The sequence below is a fragment of the Bombyx mandarina genome, chromosome 01 (assembly GCF_030267445.1).
Source record: "Bombyx mandarina strain Sakado chromosome 01, ASM3026744v2".
Taxonomy (NCBI): domain Eukaryota; kingdom Metazoa; phylum Arthropoda; class Insecta; order Lepidoptera; family Bombycidae; genus Bombyx; species Bombyx mandarina.
This window is the reverse complement of record NC_143208.1, coordinates 17,979,993-17,999,862: the sequence shown is the minus strand read 5'-3', so window position 1 is coordinate 17,999,862 and position 19,870 is coordinate 17,979,993. Positions and strand designations below refer to the sequence as shown.

General features: G+C 35.7%; 1 protein-coding gene across 5 annotated transcripts in view; it reads right to left on the bottom strand.

Moving 5' to 3' along the window:
- The window catches only part of LOC114252729 (uncharacterized), a 162,915-nt gene that overhangs the window by 137,272 nt on the left and 5,773 nt on the right, over positions 1–19,870 (bottom strand). For all 5 annotated transcript variants that reach the window (XM_028187322.2, XM_089731518.1, XM_028187325.2 and 2 more), the window contains exon 2: positions 14,097–14,154. In XM_028187322.2, coding sequence (XP_028043123.2) covers positions 14,097–14,154 — 58 coding nt within the window. The remainder of the gene's footprint in view (positions 1–14,096; positions 14,155–19,870) is intronic.

The following is a 19,870-nucleotide window of genomic DNA, read 5'->3' as shown; positions in this document are numbered from 1 at the left end:
GCTCGCCCATCCATCTAAGCAATAACAATAAAAAAAACACTCGCAACGGCTGACGTTTGTACGAGACGAAAAACTAATCATAAAAAAATCGATTTTTTTTTAAACACGATAATGCGTATCAGTATATCAATCAGTTCTAGCCGTATCCAACGTTATCTACGAAAACAAGAATGACCGTAAAGCGCTGTAACAGCACATTCGAAAACGATTAAACTTGTAATTCGAGCATTGATTCTCGATAAAAATCGAAACTATGACAATCGATAAGTTTGATGACTAGTTTTAGAATGGTCATAAAATTATTGATAGATAAGCTATTTTCATCGATATCGCGCTCAATAAGTTTATTGTTAATATTTGGCGGTGATTTCTTTTACTATATTCACGGCACGCGTTGAGTTTTTGATCAATACAAATTTATTAAAATAATATAAATAAAATAAAATAAAATTTACTGGTGGTAGGACCTCTTGTGAGTCCGCACGGGTATGTAATCCTGCCTATTTCTGTCGTGAAGCAGTAAACCGTTTCGGTCTGAAGGGTGGGGTAGCCGTTGTTACTATTCTGATACCTTAGAACATATATCTCTAGTTGGGTAGCGCATTTACGTTGTAGATGTCTATGAGCTCCAGTAACCATTTAACACCAGGTGGGCTGTGAGCTCGTCCACCCATATAAGCTATAAAAATAAACAAAATAAAAGCGCCAGATGAGTTTTGCGAGTGCAAATAAGGTAGATAAATTATGTTTTCCAGATTACCGAAAACCGAGCTCCGTAGCGGGAATAGGGAGAGGTCTACTCAGTACTTCCCTATGCGTCGTCGTATTCCGAAGTAAAAGAAATGATTAATAACCGTTCTAACGTTTTAATCTTTTCCTATTTAATTCAATTTAGAAGTCCGATGTTAGGTACAGATGTAGGTACGGCTTTACAGCTTTCCTGACCGCGTACGAAGCGTTCAACTTTTAATCAACGACTAAGATTAATTAATCACCCAACTAGAAGATACTTATTGGTTAAATGTAATTAAAAATGAGATACGTACTCCTAAACTTTAGCTGATTAAGGGCGTTTTGTTTAAAATGGTGTTTAAGCTGCAAAACGGCAATTCAATGCTATTTAACATAAATCGTGATTTAAGTGTGCTCTACTTAATTATCTACTTTTATTCAGTCTGCTGCCAAGTAGTCCTACGTTCGAGGAGGGCAGAGTCATTCATGTTGTGATGTAGACTCCTCAGTAATATCTTAACACCAGGTGAGGTGGTCGGCTTATCGGCAAAAAACAAAAGCCGATCGTTATTACGATATTCCTGTTTCTTACACATAAAGGCTAAAAATAACAGATATAAAACATATAATATACGAATGCCCACTGCGTCGTATGTAACACGCAATATGTTCGTGCAGTACACGTTGCATACTCAGAACATTATGTGATTAAATATTTTAGATTTTTTTTGATGTAGGTACCTTCACATTCCAATTCATGTGAGTCTTAACCTTAGACCCGTCGACGTGCGCTATGTGGCGCGAAGATAGTTCCAACGAGTAGATATATCAGAGTAGTTCCAGAAAGTTATAGCAAAATGTGATCGAATTTTACTAGTGTCTAAGTTACTAGTATCTAATATAAGAAACAAAAAAACAAAATGTGTGCAATTCACACGTGGTAGAAGTGAAACCTTCCAAAATTTAAATACAATTATCCTAAACGTCTTAAGTATATGTAAAATTTTGTCATTAGTAAATAATTGTAAGGTAGCAGCGCCCTCTGTGAATTGATATTTTAATTTCACGTATAATCCTAAATTAAAATTCACTACAAGAGCTTTCATACACACGTTAGTATTAAAAAATCTCACAGATGGCGCTGTATTAAAGTATGTATATTTCTGTCTCATTCTTTGCTGGCTTCATCCTACACATTTTTGTATTTGTGTCTCTTATCTGTCGTTTTTTCCGTTGCATCCGGTTTGAAATCACAACGATTCTAAAGAAGTTTTCACTTCAAAACTATAAATTATTTTCTCTGTTTCATTGATATATACATACACACATGCATGTGCCTCCCCAATGGCTGAAATTATAAAAATGTGCTCTTCAGTAATAACATTATGATAATCTTGTCCTAACAATATCTCATTGTTAGTTTGATTTAAAACTATTAGCAAATTATGAAGGTATGTCAATTCGAAAGCGCACATGGATACTCATTCTCAATTCTCAAATCCGATAATCCTCAATAATCCTCTTAAGTGAACTTAAAAGTAATCACTTTAAATTGCATTAAATTTTAATAACTTACAGCTTATTACCATGCAATCTTGAAATGTCAATTCATTTTGAAAGGGTTATCGAAGCCAAAGATAACTTTATCGTGTTGTTAATGTTTTTTTTTTTTTGTATTTGTCGTGAAATTAAAAGGACGCGCACATTTTTAACGAACAGCGCGGCTTTCGATCTTTAATTGGGAAGATAATTAATAGATGTATTTCATTTAAGAATTTCGTAACGAGATCCGATTAAAGAAACCTCTTTTTCGATTATACAATGAAAACAGCGCAGTTTATCTTTTTGTTTTGTTGTAAAATAATGATAGCTGTACACATGTTTTGTAACCAGATAGTGAATAAATAAATATTTTATTTTAAAACGACCTCTAAAATCGAAAAACATAGTACAGTAATTAAAGAGACTGTAAAGTTAACATGACAACGCGCACTCGTTTGACTGGAGCTTGGATAAAATCATAAACTAAAATTTGGAGCTAGATCATACGTTGTTATTACATATTATTATCAAATAGTTATTTCATATTACATGTAAACGGCATATCTATTTATTGTATGTATATATTTTCTATAATAATGTATTGCCAATAGTACCTACACCACAACGAACCTGCTATATTTTTACATTATCCTGAATTTCTGTAAATTAAACGGTTGTCTGGAAGAGAACGCTTTTAGCGATAAGACCGCCTATTTACAAATGTATCTGCTTGTTGACTGTTTTCGAATATAAATTATGTTTTGGTGTGCAATAAAGTGTATTCTCTTTCTCTCTCTCTCTCTCTCTAAGTTGACTAAAAAAACGCAAAGCACACTTTTATTTCCCGCCTTTTATACGAGAAAATAAAAACGAAACGTTCGTATCGATACTGATCATCCGACGAAAACAATAATACTGCACCAATGAAATCGGTGATTCACCTCAACACGCCTTAATAGGATTGGGGAAGCAAGAGCACTGAGGAATAATAAATCGGGATAGCATATGGAGGACGTCTCGCCGCCTTTCTCTTGTTAGCACTCGACCCAGGTCATATACTTAGCTTATACAGTACCAGCAACTCATATCCTTTTATTAGTGTCGTAAAATGTAAAATAAAGTGAATTTACGTTCGCTCTAGGTATCATTTAATGAAACTATTTCTGACAGAATTATATGAGTACACACCTTTATGTGTTATCCTACTAATTCAAAAAACATACCAGTGTAATGTTTAGCATTAAAAACATACCTGATTACAAAACGCGAGGAACCAAATGCCTCATAATTTATTTGAACTTAATAACAAGTTATTATTTCACATGTAACAGTTTTATTGCATATTATTAGTGTGAAAGGGTTCTCTCTTTATATACAATAATATTGACGTAGCAGATTCTATGTTCACGAATTCGTGTAAGGCTGTGAACATAATTTTAAATTAAATCAAAATATATTTTAATTATTTTGTACGAATATGTGATAAGCCTTTATTTAAAAAGCGGTTTAGTAACTCGTTGTCCAGTATACATTTCACGGTCTTAATGAAATTTCGTGTTTAGTACAAAATGCAAGCGTTCGTTAGAGCACATTCTAATGTTGATAACAAATTTCCCATTAATTAATTAAATCATTAATTCTTAGATAAGGTCGGAATTAATCTAATATCAAAATATTCATGAAGGAATTTATTACTCTAAACATTGATAATATTACTTTCCTTTTCTTAGGCGAGAATCACCCTAAAAACCCTAGATATATGTATGAAAATAAAATAACAGCACTGCAGATATGTACGTCAATACTAGGGTAGGTCGTAAAGAATATCCCCTCACTTAAACCTGTGAGTGACAGAATCTCTAAACAGGTCACCTTTGATAAAGATTATAGAAATCAAGTGCAGGAGGAGACGGACCTGAATTAATTTGCGATAATCGAGCGTCTTCGCGGACGAGTTTCAAGCAACAGGGGAATCGGGTTCGGGCGCCTTCTCGGAGGACATACCAATCAATTTCCACATAAACCCTCTACTATTTACCATTCTTTATTCAATGACCAGAGTAACACATCACTAATAGTACTTATATCTCAAGGTGGGTGGCGCATTTACGTTGTAGATGTCCATGGGCTCCAGTAACCACTTAACACCAGGTGGGCTGTGAACTCGTCCACCGATCTAAGCAATAAAAAAAAAAAAAACTAATTCTTGAATCTAATCATGCACCAGCAAAGGTAAGATGAGCTCGCCGGTAAAGGCTTGAAGATGACATCGGCAGGTCATGAATTCACTAATGGTAGGACCTCTTGTGAGTCCGCACGGGTAGGTACCACCACCCTGCCTATTTCTGCCGTGAAGCAGTAATGCGTTTCGGTTTGAAGGGTGGGGCAGCCGTTGTAACTATACTTGAGACCTTCGAACTTATATCTCAAGGTGGATGACGCATTTACGTTGTAGATGTCTATGGGCTCCAGCGACCACTGAACACCAGGTGGGCTGTGAGCTCGTCCACCCATCTGAGCAATAAAAAAACAATAAAAAAATGTGACACTTATTTTTTTCGTTTTTCTTTTATCAATTATTTTCTATCTTCGTTACTATTCATCGTGTTTGCTATAAATATTATAATAGCTTTATAAGTCTAGGTAAGGATTAATTAACCTTTATTATTATATTATGCTATGAGCTCCATCCATCTAAGCAATAAAAAATAAAAATAAAAAATATTATTTCCTTACCCTGTTGCTGGGACAGCGAATAGCTGTTGCATTGGACAGGACTGAGACTTCGGACTGTTTAAAAGACCCTACCAAAGGCCGCCAAAGACCCTTACGGGGTTCAATGGGCTTAACTAAGGAACACATACGGATGGTAGGTGCCCTAACTGGTCACGGTCCTTTCAACAAGCATCTATAAATTAAAGGTCGTCTTTGCAAAGCATGTATGGCGGCGTATGGTATAGCTGCCAAAGTCCTGTTGGAGTGCAATATAACTTTGCACGACTTGGCGATCGAAATTTCTAGGCGTGTATGGGCTTGAGCAGTCGCGCTTAGTTCAATTGAGGCTTCGAACACATATCTCAGTAGGTAGGTAGTAAGTTGTAGTGTTCAGGTTGTGATGATCTACGCATGTATATGGGCTCCGATCACCTCTTAACAGTTAGAACACCGGAGTATAGAATAGAGTATATCTATCCATATTAACTAATAACTAGACTAGATAAATAATACTGATTCGGTGCGATGTCTTTACAAAGCCTGTGTCCAAACAGGCCTCAGAAAATTCATTCCATAACTTAATTGTGATTCGAATAAACCAGCAATCGTACTGTGTACATTATTACCACATGTACTTTGTATGATAAGAATAAACTCTGCTCTGTTATTGGGGCTGAAAATATTCCGTGGAATATTTTATTAATAATGAAATGATGTGATGTCTGATTTTGCATGAATTAAATAGGCCCGTAATGAGATCTCTATCACTGGAGTAGAAAGTTCAGATGTCATTCTCGTTGAACCCGTCGCTTCAAACGAAGGGCTTGACGAGTAAATGAACCCACAGACACAGCCCACTGAGTTTCTCGCCGGATCTTCTCAGTGGGTCGCGTTTCCGATCTGGTGGTAGATTCTGCGAAGCACGGCTCTTGCTACGGTTCGTGTTAGCAATGTCATCAGGTTTGAGCCCCGTGAGCTCACCTACTAGTTAAGGTTACGCTGAAATAGCACCTCAAGGCTATTAGCTTAGATAAAAAAAAAAGATATCTCAAAGAATTGGAATAACTCTTCGGATTAACAGACTATAAAATAATGATAAGGTAGATATGATAGTGAAATCTCCAATAGTTTCTCAGCTCAAAACCTAATTAATAACAATAAATATAATTAAGCCTTGGACGAGATCGTGAATGTATGGCAACGCTCTTTCATTCTTCAATCACTGAATACAACATGTACACAGTGTTTTAATGAATGAATTAAAAGACAAACGAAAACAAAATGCGCGGTACATTTTTAATTGAGTTACATATGCCACAATCATGACATCGTTGAAAGTGTACGAAGAACTCGTCTAGCCTTATTCGGATGTATAATACACCACGACGCTCGCATGCCGAGGTCGGGCTCGTAGTAACAAACAATTATATTTTTAATAAAGTGAATCGCATTGGGACCTCTTTAAACAGCATGGGCATTAAAATATCCTGTCCCTTATTACTATGTTAACTCTCAGACACAGCCCACTGAGTTTCTCGCCGGATCTTCTCAGTGGGTCGCGTTTCCGATCCGGTGGTAGATTCTGCGAAGCACGGCTCTTGCTAGGGTTCGTGTTAGCATCGTCGTCAGGTTTGAGCCCCGTGAGCTCACCTACTAGCCACGGTTACGCTGGAATAGCCGCTCCAGGCTACCAGCTTAGGTAGGAAAAAAAAAATACTATGCGAACTCCGCTGTCTACCTTTAAAGAATGTCCAGCAAAGCATAACTCAAGATGATAATATGATCTTATTTAAACGATATTTGATAAATTTGTATTTTTTTATATACTTGTCCGCTAATATGGGTTTATTTAGGCCAAACATGGTCAAAGTGCGGAGCGCGGGCCGGTGAGTTAACAATGTTATGTTTGAAACCTCCCCATAACTACAAACAGAAATTGTAGATAATTTCAATCGAATGCTACATAGAAGACGAAAATAAATATTTAATAACTTATACTACCATAATACCATATATGTACATATAAATATCAGAGTTCCAATAAATACCAAGTACTTAAACATTCGTACTTAACAAAATAAGTATGAGGAATCGTTCAATTAATTGTTCCTTATTACCTTCGATTTCCAGTAAGAAAGAAGTCGACAAAAGAATGCAGTTTCAATATTAAACTTCAAATTTAATTTTAATATGGTAATGAATGATTCTTTTCTATACAAAAATGTTTGGAATTATTTTCTCCATGTGTATATTGCCAAAATCATTAATGAGTTTACATTCTGAATTATATTGTATAATTAAAAAATAATACACGATTAAAACTAGCAAGAATCATTTAACTTCTATTAGCTCATCCAGGCTTATATCCAGCAGTGGACGTCTTGGCTGAAAAATAGATAGATAAAAGATCTTATTAGAACATATTTTTTGTATTATCAATCATATTGTTTTGGAACTGAGGTGTTTAGCGACTTCACATAAGTATGCTCAAGTAAGTCTCGATTTTAAAATAGAAAATATAATGATTTTCCAATTCTTAAGAATACCTTTAAAGGGATTACAACTTAAATTCGTTATTTTAAAAGATATCACGCATTTACATAAAATGTAAATATTTATTGATAACGACAAAACTAAAGACACTAAATTTGATTTCAATTATTAAAGATAAAAGTAACAATACAAAACTTCTTATTAGACAGCCATGAAGAAAGTTTAACTAAATTATTTTATTAATTAGCGATGTAATGTGATGTAAAGTACGTCTTCCTTCATTAACGAAGCTTCGGAACTTTTCTTGTTTTCAAAGCCATTCGTTGATTTAAATACTAAGCGATTCTAATATTAATCTAAACTTTAATAGAAGAATGGCCGGTAGACCTGGCTTTCCTGTATCTAGGCGTATCATGGAGATTTTTATTTTTTATTGCTTAGATGGATGGACGAGCTCACAGCCCACATGGCGTTAAGTGGTTACTGGAGCCCATAGACATCTACAACGTAAATGCGCCATGTACCTTGAGATATAAGTTCGAAGGTCTCAAGTATAGTTACAACGGCTGCCCCACCCTTCAAACCGAAACGCATTACTGCTTCACGGCAGAAATAGGCAGGGTGATGGTACCTACCCTTGCGGACTCACAAGACGTCCTACCACCAGTAACAAAGATACTAAAAGGCAGCGTTATGGAGACTGAGAAAATAATTTTATCTTCCAGGAAAGGGTAGCGCTCTATGCAGAAGGCGTTCCTTCTTCCCCCGCTCCCTCGGTTCAGTTCCGTCTTAATATGAGGCTCAGGCGTGGATTGCCAAACAAAATTAATTTTACTTCTGAAAACAAAATTATGTAATAAGTAGCTTCGACTCATTTAACGAAAACTCTTTTTTTTTTTTATTGCCTAGATGTGCTGACGAGCTCACAGCCCACCTGGTGTTAAGTGGTTACTGGAACCCATAGACATCTACAACGTAAATGCGCCACACACCTTGAGATATAAGTTCTAAGGTTTCAGTATAGTTACAACGGCTGCCCTACCTTCAAACCGAAACGCGTTACTGCTTCACGGCAGAAATAGGCGGGGTGGTGGTACCTACCCGTGCGGACTCACAAGAGGTCCTATCACCAGTAAAAACTTAGCTTTAGGCTATGGAATCGTAGTTAAGAAACATTCTACGTTCGGAGTTACGTAAAAGCATGCTTTCATATGAACTTTACGTTAAATTTAGCTTTTATATCGAGACAAACTTTGTCTATAGCTCTAATCGGATAGAATATTCAATTAATAGACCTTTAGAAGCATAGCACGACTTATACATGTCTGAATCTTAAGAAAAGTTCTACAATGGTTAAATTAATCTTCTGAATAATTATAATGTAATAATGTTTTTAAAAAGAAATCATGAGCACACAAGAATGAACTGAAGTTAGCATAGAAAAGTTATGCCGCAAGTCTAGTACCAATCGAATGGAAATCAAAGGCCCATCTCTATTAGTAAAATAAAGAATCGGTTGTCTGTAAAGTCGGCTTACTGACGATAGTTGAACGTGACAACGTCATAAGAAAATACGCCTCAGAGCGAGGTAACGCCGCATGAGTCATGTTTTTTCGTGCGTGCTTAACTTGCTTGCGATCTTCTCAGTGGGTCGCGTTTCCGATCCGGTGGTAGATTCTGCGAAGCACGGCTCTTGCTAGGGTTCGTGTTAGCAACGTCGTCAGGTTTGAGCCCCGTGAGCTCACCTACTAGTTAAGGTTACGCTGATATAGCCTCTCAAGGCTTTCAGCTTAGGTAGAAATAAAAAAAAAAATGTGCGTGCAGCCGGCTCCATCGAATTATAAGACGTTGTCACGTCAATAATGGTTTAAAAAAGTAACAAAATACGGTTTTATAGAAAATCCAACTAAAGTATAGAAAATAATTTTTAATAAATTAGAATTAAAAATAGTGTAAGAAAAAATGATTTTATTGTATAAAAGCGTGGGGTGCATGGTATCAGTAGCTATAAATATTTTATGAACAGATATGAGTAGAAGGGTTATTTTGATAATATCCTGAAAAGCACCCTAGTATTTTGTTAGTTTTTTTAAACTATTATTTATTTTTCATTTTTTAGTTGAATTTCAATTCTTTCAATTATTATTTTTCAATTTTTTTTATATTGAATTCGGTCATCGGTCCTTATTAAGTATACCAAATTTCGAGTTAATCCGACCTTTTCAAGGGAGTCAAAATCATGTTCAAAGATTCCGTTACATACTAACATACGTCTGAAGCTAATAAAAGCATATTAAAAATACACGATTTCTTTTTTCACACACAGTAACAGAACAACGAGTGTCATTGAGTCATTTAATAATATAAGACTACAAGAAATAAAAACCCGAAAGAACAAACAAAAGGATTCAACAATTGATACCTGAACGTCTTGTATTATAGTTTAAGCTTGATTTTACCACTCGGAAGTAATGCAGCCGTTATTGTAACTAGTCTGATTTACTTGTGGTACTCGATGTGAGCTGAAGCGATAAAATTAATACGTGTAAGAAAAAAAACGATGTTGTCTACTATGATTTCATTATGCCGAAATATTTGCTTAGTTTATAATTAGTCGACATTAGTAAACCTTATATATGTTTTTCTAAAGGTCTCAAAGTAATATTAGTTGTAGTAGTCTTAGTTGTAGTAAATCCGTCAATTTCTCCGTAGCCTGTCTCGTATCTTGAGAACCGGTAGCAAGGCGTAATGTGAACCTGTCTTTACTGTCTGTATCTATCGCATTTCAATCAAGCATTTTGGTTTAGACAACTTTTTTTTTGTATTTTGATCTCAACGCTTTTTCCACGTTAGTCAATAATAGGTCAACCAATTTAGGTTTGATTGTTAGAAACATATTGCGATATACTTGGCGCTATTATTTGAATTGAAATAGGTTAATAATTGAAAGATATTTAATATAATATTTAAATTCGATTCACTTAAACTAATTCTTAAAAGTTGAAAAAAAAAAACTCCGTCTCCTGTGTTTTGTGCCTCAGAGTAATAAATTTCGTTCAGTCATTTGAACTAATTCGATGTGATTCGACGTAAATCGTACAAAGCTACGTTAACCAGATGTTAATTCATAAAAAATGAAAACGTACTGGTTTCTTTTGATTTTCGGTTTCTTTTAATTTTATCTCATTCGGATCCTACGTTTTCAATTGAAACGAAGTAATTTTTATGTTAATTATTTTATTTTTACCGTTGTTTTTATGCATCAGATTTATTATTTCCTGCTTAGACGGATGAAAAAGTTCACGGCCTACCTAGTGTTTATATGGTTACCAGAGTCCATAGAAATCGACAACGTAAATTCCGCCACCCACTTTGAGATATGAACTCTAGACGTCACTAATACAGTACAACGGCTGCCCCATCCTTCAGACCAGAATATATTACTAATTTGTGACAGAAATAGGCAGACTGGTGGTTTTCCTTAGAGGCCCTACCACTAGTAGGTCAAGCCTTGTAGTAAAAAAGTTATAAACAACTAAGATATTCTTGAATACGCTTCATGTTAAATATCAGCTGAAGCTTATTCTTTGTTGGGTAAGATCCTAAACGTATTTAAGGAATCTCTATCTCGAAACGCATTTAGGGTATCTCTAAATAGAGAATCTCTAAATACGCTTAGACAACTGATCGTTATGTAATTCACACATATAACGTGCATGAATGTTTGTGTTTGTTAGTTTTTCAGCCGACGCTATGCGTTCGCTCGTCTATAATTCAAATGTGTTGAAACTTTACTACGGTTATTGTTGGCATTTCGGAGAAGGTATTTAATTTTGTCGTAGTACCATCAACTTATAAGTGACGCGCGATTTTTTTGAAGGTTGTTCGAACAGAATCCATCAAATCCCTTCAATATCAAATATACACTCGTTACCTTAACTGAAGGAACTTACTTGTATTTGAGATTAGATTTAAGACGTAGCTTTTGGGGCCGGTATCTATACTATACTTATAAGAAAGACGGTAAAACTTTTTGAGTTATCACACTTGTAAATCTATACTAATATTATAAAGCTGAAGAGTTTGTTTTTTTGAACGCGCTAATCTCAGGAACTACTGGTCCGATTTGAAAAATTATTTCAGTATTAGTTAGCCCATTTATTGAGGAAGGCTATAGGCTATATAACATCACGCTAAGACTAATACAAGCGGAGCGCCAATAAAGAATGTTTCAAAATCGGGGTTTTTTTCCCTTTTGAGAGCTTCCGCTGCGTGCACTGCAGAAACGGTTAAAGTTCCGCTAAAATGATGTATGATAGAATTTTCCCCTTTAAAATATCTAAAAAAAAGTCCGGGACAGCATATGTCTATATGTTAAGGTTGACTCACTTTAACGTTTTTTATGCTAACCAAATTTGTTATAAGATAAAGCATTATTTGTGAACTATTCCACGCGGACGAAGTCGCGGGCAAAAGCTATATTTAATAATTAATAAATCAATACCTATATATTTTTGTAATGAATGACGAAAATAAATATTCTTTATATACATATATTGAATTGTAAAATATTGAAATTTTTGATTAATATAATTCATTATTTATAATATAAATTTATTGAAAAGTATTATTTGGGGTTTAAAATTAAACTTAAACTTGAGCTTATTTACGAATGTATGAACATTAATCTACGAATGCTTCCAATCAAATTATTTCTTTATTTATTAATTGATTACTCGTGTTTTATTGCTTTGCTTTATATTCAAAATATATAAAATATCAGCTGCATTTGAGAAAAAACGACAAGAAGAGAAAGAACGTTGTATAGAACGTATTTAGAATTTGATGCACGAGCAATTAAGAAATAAGACGATCATTTTTTTTGGAAAGACTATGGCCGAGGGTCGATTTTAGGGATTGAAATGTACCTAAAATGTGTTCACGGACGACCACCACGATGTAGACCACCCTAGACGCAATTCAAATCTCTAGAATTTGTTTCTTCAATCCAAGTAACACATTACGTAACATAATTGTATTATAACAATTTGTGTCATTATAAAAAATAATGTCGATAACGTCAATAAAGATTGTAATTGCATAACTCGTGTGCAAAAACAATATAAATTATGAAGTTGCTTGAAAACGTTTAACGATAAGCCGAAACCACAAGTTATTCTGCATTATTTACGTTTTCGAATTATTTACGCATTGTCCGGAACGTGTTACGTTCGGTACCTAGATCACGGGTGGATAAGAACCTGGTGTTTAGCAGGTATTGGAATGCAGGCATCTCAACGACTACCTAATTTATTTTTTTAATTGCTTAGATGGATGGACGAGCTCACAGCCCACCTGGTGTTAAGTGGCTACTGGAGCCCACAGACATCTACGACGTAAATGCGCCACTACCTTGAGATATACTAAGGTCTCAAGTATAGTTAAAACGGCTGCCCCACCCTTCAAACCGAAACGCATTACGGCTTCACAGAAACAGGCAGGGTGGTGGTACCCACCCGCGCGGATTCACAAGAGATCCTACCACCAGTAATTACGCAAATTATAATTTTGCGGGTTTGATTATTACACGATGTTATTCCTTCACCGTGGAAGTCAACTGGTGGACCGCAGGCCTTTCCAGTTTCACCAGGACAGGTGGACGAGCAAAGGCTCAGCCAGGATGGGTCGGAATTGCTAACAGCTGCCCGAGCGCCTCTGAAGGAGACCTAACAGCTCAAGAGCAGCTGCTTCGCGAATGAATCTACAACCGGATCGGAATCGCGACCTGCTGAGAATATCCGGCGAGAAACTCAGCGAGCTGATTCATGGGTTAGCTTGCACGTCGAACTCTTTGTCGAGTTCGACGAGTACGGTTACTGGGGTCCCTAAGCCTGCTCCTAATGTTAGAGCTGAAGGCGTCTAATGCAAAGGTTATTGGATCTGATGGATCCGTAAGGACGTGTCACTCGTGAACGTTTGTTTAGTACGTATTTCATTAGAAAAACCCGCCTGAGATTCGAACACCGGTGCATCGTTCAACACGAATGCACCGGACGTCTTATCCCTTGGGCCACGACGACTTAAAATACTTATCAATAGGTTCGAGATCTAGTTCGCCATGATCATAGCTAAGAAACAAACGTATCCTCGCTACTACAACATTTATTCCGGAACGATTCAGAATATAAACATTGTAAAAATAAACAGCTACCTAACGCGACATCCCGAGACGAACTTAACAAGCGTTTGAAAGTGTAAAACTCGTTAGAGCGCGACTCCGAAGCTAACAAGCGAATTATCATCTGAAGCGAGAGAATAACGCGAACTCACTCACTATAAAATTTAATAAATAGGGCTGTAAACTAGAAATGTGATATCGGCAAACGTGCAAACTGTCGATACGAACATTGAATGAGATCGGAAGCATTCGTGCGACACTAACATCCCTAATTAAAAATAATGTACATTCTAGGAATATTCTATTTTACTCAATGCTGTTCATCTCGAGTGAAGACTTGTTATTTGAAATTTAATATTGAATTGTTTTTCGACGATAATTAATTAGCTTTTACATTTTTAAAGATGTTTCAGAGGATATATAAAAATGTACGTACTGTTGGCAGCGTCGTCTGAAGAATTCGAAGATAAATCGGATGATCGTTCTTCGATTTTCTGAAACAAAAACAAATGATTTATTATTATAAAATGCAATTGAAAATCTCAATAAAAATACGTTAAAGTTCATTTCATTCTGTTCAGTAATTCATTCCTTAATTCTCTTTGTTCGTTTCTCCTACAAGTTTCTATTGTCTTCATTTCTGAATAGCTTCGGTGCAGTATTAACTTTGTCACAAAGCTCGGAAACTAGCACTGCACTTTCAATAACTAACTAAAGCAAAGAAATTTTCAATAAAAAAAATAACCGGTGGGGTTTCATTCTCTCTGTTGAAATAAAAAAAAATCAATTCAATCAAGTTAGAGCGCTCCAAAAATAGGTAATAAAAAACCTGAACATTTCCCGGGCTGCGATGCGCTTTCATGCATAACAATTCAGGCTTTGAATTTCTTTAGGATAAAAGTGCTCGTACCTGAGCATACAGCTTGAAACCCGCCGAGCAAAAGACCGTTCAGGATTTCGTTTCATGGAATATTTTAATGGACTCAATATTTTTTTGCTTCCATTTAAAAACGATCGTTGAGCGAAGAGCTGTTTAACAATCCATTTAAAAACGGTTCCTAGTTATGTTTCGCGTTTTCTTTTCTCGTAAGACGATCGTTTACTTAAAAAACTATTTTTACCGAAAGTAAAGTATTCTGCGCACTCTTTTCAGACATTTAATGAATATTCATTCATACAAATACAAGTGATCCGTGCGCTCAATTACTCTTCGACTAATGAATGGGCATTAAACAATAACGAAATAATAATTGGAGAGCGGCATCATGATTACGAGTACAAAAATGTACACTCAAACTTCGTTCATAACGAATTAAGAAGAGATTGTATTTTTAAAAGCTTTATTCTGGTGGTCGTTGTTTTCATTTCACGGCAAGACGAGCTCAAATCTCGTGAACATTTTCCATTATTACTAATGGAATTATTATATAAAAAAAAAGATAAATAGAAAAAAGTTTCAAGATACAAATCATTCTATGGTCTCCAGCTACCACGAGTGAGGTCTCTATTGGTCGATACCGGCAATTAGGCCGCGACGATTACATTTAGCGTTCCGAAGTATCTTTAAGAATTTATTCAGAGAGAGCCCTCAGTTCTAGGGAGGGCTACTTTGGTGTTCAGTGCTAAAAGAATTCCTAAATTGCGAAGGCAGTTTACTTTAACTCCTATGGAACGTCACAGTATTGACACTGGTTTTTCGGTCGTCAGAAGACCATTCCACTATTTTTTTATTGGTTAGATAGATATAGTTAGAGCTCACAGCCGACCAAGTGTTAAGTGGTTACTGGAGCCCATAGACATCTACGACGTAAATGCGCCACCCACCTTGAGATATAGGTTCTAAGGTCTCAAGTATAGTTACAATGGCTGTCCACCCTTCAAACCGAAACGTATTACTGCTTCACAGCAGAAATAGCCAGGGTAGTGGTATCTACCCGCGCGAACTCACAGAAGGTCCAACCACCAGTAATTACGCAAATTAAAATTTGCGGGTTTGATTGTTATTACACGATGTTATTCCTTCACCGTGGAAGTCATCGTGAACATTTGTTGAGTACGTATTTCATTAGAAAAATTGGTACCCGCCTAAGATTTGAACACCGGTGCATCGCTCAACACGATTGCACCGGGCGTCTTATCCGTTAGGCCACGACGACTTAAACGACACTTTTAAAAAATCATTGGAGACTCCCAGAGCGCTATCCTTGGAGATGGGCATTTGTGTAAAAATAACTCACACAGGTTTAACTAAAATGGGCCGCAATTATAATCCAAATCAAATATTTTACAATAGCTCAGTCCTATAAAAGCAACTGCAAAGAGATTTCAACATTATCCATCACAAGCTCAAGTCAACTGAGGTCACAACATGACGTGATCGACGAGAGATACGGGGAGAGTGGTGCGTTCCATGCAAAATTCACATGTTAAATGATACAATTTCAAAGTATTTAATGAGCAATGAAACCGAATGACAGTAAAAAGCCATTCATACCTCATTGTTAATCCCGAACAATTGGATCTTTGTGATTCGATTATATTTTACGAATTTAAAGTGACAACGATACGATCTACCGGCTCGTGTATCGATAAAGTCTTGCCACTTGACATTTAAACGATATGACTGAAAATTTGCACCCGACTACAATAGAGTCGTGGAATTATTTATCCGAAAAAAGCTGCACAAGTTCAAGTACATATTATCTTCATACCCTGCAGCCGCGACTCCTATCTTCGATCTCAAGCACAGACACTACTTGATTGTATTACAATCGAATTACGAAAAACATACGACTAGACACCTTAACTTAAATTGAAAACTGCAAAGAAAATATATCTGCAGAAAATATAATAATAATTATAGAATCGTAAAATACAGATTTATTATCTTCTTTATCATTCCTATCAGTAATGATGATCAAAACAATAAATGTGTACATAAGATTTCATTTAAATGTAGTCGTATTTCCGCGCGTTCTAAACATACCTTCCACATGTCCACGGCTCGAACAAAATATGCTTCTCTTTTGTCCGTATATCTTGTAGGTTGTATGATACTAAATTCTATAATATAACGTTGACATCTTTTATTTGTCATTTGTGGCATATAGAAATGCTATTTTGGGATATATTTATAAGGTGATTTAGTCCGATGAGTATTATTAAGTTTTATAGTGTAAGTTGATGTGCATAATAATATGAGCATATTGTGTTGCTTTTGTTTTTTATTTGTATTTTGTGTAAACTTAAACTTCTAAATTTCTCTTTTTTTTCTCAGTTAACTCTCTACTTATGTATGATTTTGATGGTGGAAACATGTTTGGTTAGTGTTTTAGCTATTTTTTTAAATAGTATATGTTTGTTTTGTACTGTTGGTTTCCCAAATAAATAAATATATGATTTGTCTCCATTTGCTTTTGTCCCGCGCCAGTTAAATAGATCGTTGTAGTTTTTCTTGTTGTCGCTGCAATTATATATCTAAATTGTTAAGCATTATGAGTATATCTCCAAAGAAGCTTAGTTGACGTTCTCTCTATGCCGATGAGTCCTTTTTTTGATAGGAAGCTCTTGTATCGCCGATCACCTTTTGATCGAATACTTAGTTGCATTTAAAAACTCCTCTCTAATAATAATAATAAGTAGAGCAGTGACAGCCATATCAGCACCCAAGATAGAAATAATTGGAAAGGAGGAGAAATTAGAAGATGTTGAGTAATGATGAAGATCATGGAATATAAAATGAACATGTGTTAATAATAGTGATGTAATGTGTAGCCATAAGTGGTCAAGTTCTGTAATTTTGATTAATAACCGAATAATTTAATCGGATATTATTATATCTTTAATCACATATTTTTCTCGGTAATTTATCGAAAAAGTTTTTTTAACTATTATACATCCATGAATGAAATCGCGGCCCACCTGGTGTTAAATGGTTACCGGAGCCAATGGATACTATGACGTCAATGCCGTCAGCCAACTTAAATTATGAAGACAAATCCATAATCGTATAGAATAAGAGTACACAAAATCATGTCCCCGACGAAGTTTATATGGTCCTCGCAAGCAACTTAGAAATGCAATAAACGAGTTGGCCCTGGAGTTCTTAAGTAGTTTCAGTTCAACCTGTTTTTGAAAAGGTTCCTTTGAGCAGTTTATACGTAGTAATCTTGGACCTGACTTGCCGGTCCCGGCAGACTGGGAGACGGATCAAAAACAGCGTGGAGGCTAGGATTCTGGCGAAATCGCTACCTCGACGCTATCGACTTCAGTGCCAGTGCATGCACTTTCTAGGCGCAGCTGTACTGGGTCAGCCAACTGAAAAATGAGCTGTGCAAGTCACGCAATCCTGGAAAATCGAGCGAATTTGCGAGATTGGACCTTCGGCGCTCGGATTACGCTAGGACGGAAACGCACCACGCTCTGGGCGCAGGAGTCAGCTCACCACTGGATATCACCAGCGATCAACTTACTCTCCTAGAAAAATGAAACTTATAAACAATGTCACCAATCAGATTTAATGTATCAATTGCGTCTATTATCATCATATCATTCTTTCCTATTACCCTCTGCTGGGGTGTAGGGCTCGAATCAAATTCTTCCATTTACATCTGTCTTGGGCAGTCTATTCTAGCTCCTCCCACGTCATGCCCAAGACGCCTAACTCCTGTTCCACCGAGCGACGCCAAGTTGTTCTGGGGCGGCCTCTCTTCCTTTTGCCAGACACTTTCCAAGTCAGTGCTCTCTTTGCGTCTATTATACATATTTTATTTAGACTTTGATTTAAGAGTGAACGTCGTCCGTACACGCAAATTAACAAGACATTTACTTAGAAAAGTTGATACTTTTCGTCAGGATTTTAAAACCGACAGTGGCATTGCTGAACGATTACAGCGGTCGTACTCCTTTAGACCACGATAACTTCGAACTTTTGGTATATTTAAATTTACATATTCCGTATCAGAAATGTACCGTAAATGGGACGGTACGCATTGTTTGCTTTTTTTTTTATCATCAAAAGATCGGTAAATTTCGGAATCGTAATGAAATTTCACAATTTAAAGTACTACAACTGTTATGAATAAAGAGTCTATTTAAAAATTTACGTAAGGAATAAAATTAAGATAAACTACATATTAAAACGGTATATTGTCTAATTTTTTTTTGTAAATAATTATCTTACTTAAACCGCTATGTTACGGGTAATTTGACCTCTCGTTTCATATTAATTTATTAAGGTTTCAACGAAACATAATTCACGTAAACGTTCTCTAAATTCTAAACCAATTTAGGCTTAAATTTCATTTATTTTAAGCATAAATCTATTTTATTCTGTTAAACGTCTTACACCCTTTTGTTGCAAGGAATGATTGTTTGAATAAAAAGTTTCCTAATTAAGTATTATTTTTGTATTTAATTTAGACGTCTTTGTATCATTGTATTTAACGGTATATCATACTCATCTCTACTACGGAATAGAACAAAAAGATTTATAAATACTTAAATAATATCTTTATATTTCAAATTGCATTACTGCAAATTCTTTAGTGGGTATATCTTTCTGACTCAAGATCAATTTATTACTCAAGATAAATACAATGAAATTTGTTTGAGAAAACAATTTCTCTGTGCAATTAATTACTCATGCAAATCGTTAACAACTTACGTTTAATAGGTTGCTTTAATTAAGAATGTACTTCGAGAGTTATCGCGGAGTTTATGTAATTTAGTTATTACTGATAAACCAGGTTCATCGCTGTGGCCTCAGAGCTAAGGGCACTTTCAAGATCACCTTTTATATTCATTTCGGTATAGTTTATTAACAATGTAGTAATGCGTAACAACGTACGAGCTGATGGGGTTCTGTGATCGCACAGCAAAGGGACGCTAATTATCAACTAAATTCTGTGTGACAAATACAAAATTTTTACAGTTTGTTTATATTAGCCTTGTAGGCAGACCAGAATACGGCCCACCTTATGGTCACCGTCGGTCATGGACATCAGCAATGCCAGAGGCAGAGCCACTTTGCTGCCTATCACTAACTACTTTCCGCAAGCCTCGTCTGAAGAAGGACATAATAAAAGTTCCAGTAATAGTATTATCGTGTTTTATTTTATTTTCTTTGTTGTTTCGTTCTGACTTCCCACAGCTTTTTGTTACTATGTATGCTTATGTATGTTTTTTAATCGGGTTCACCATTTAATTTGA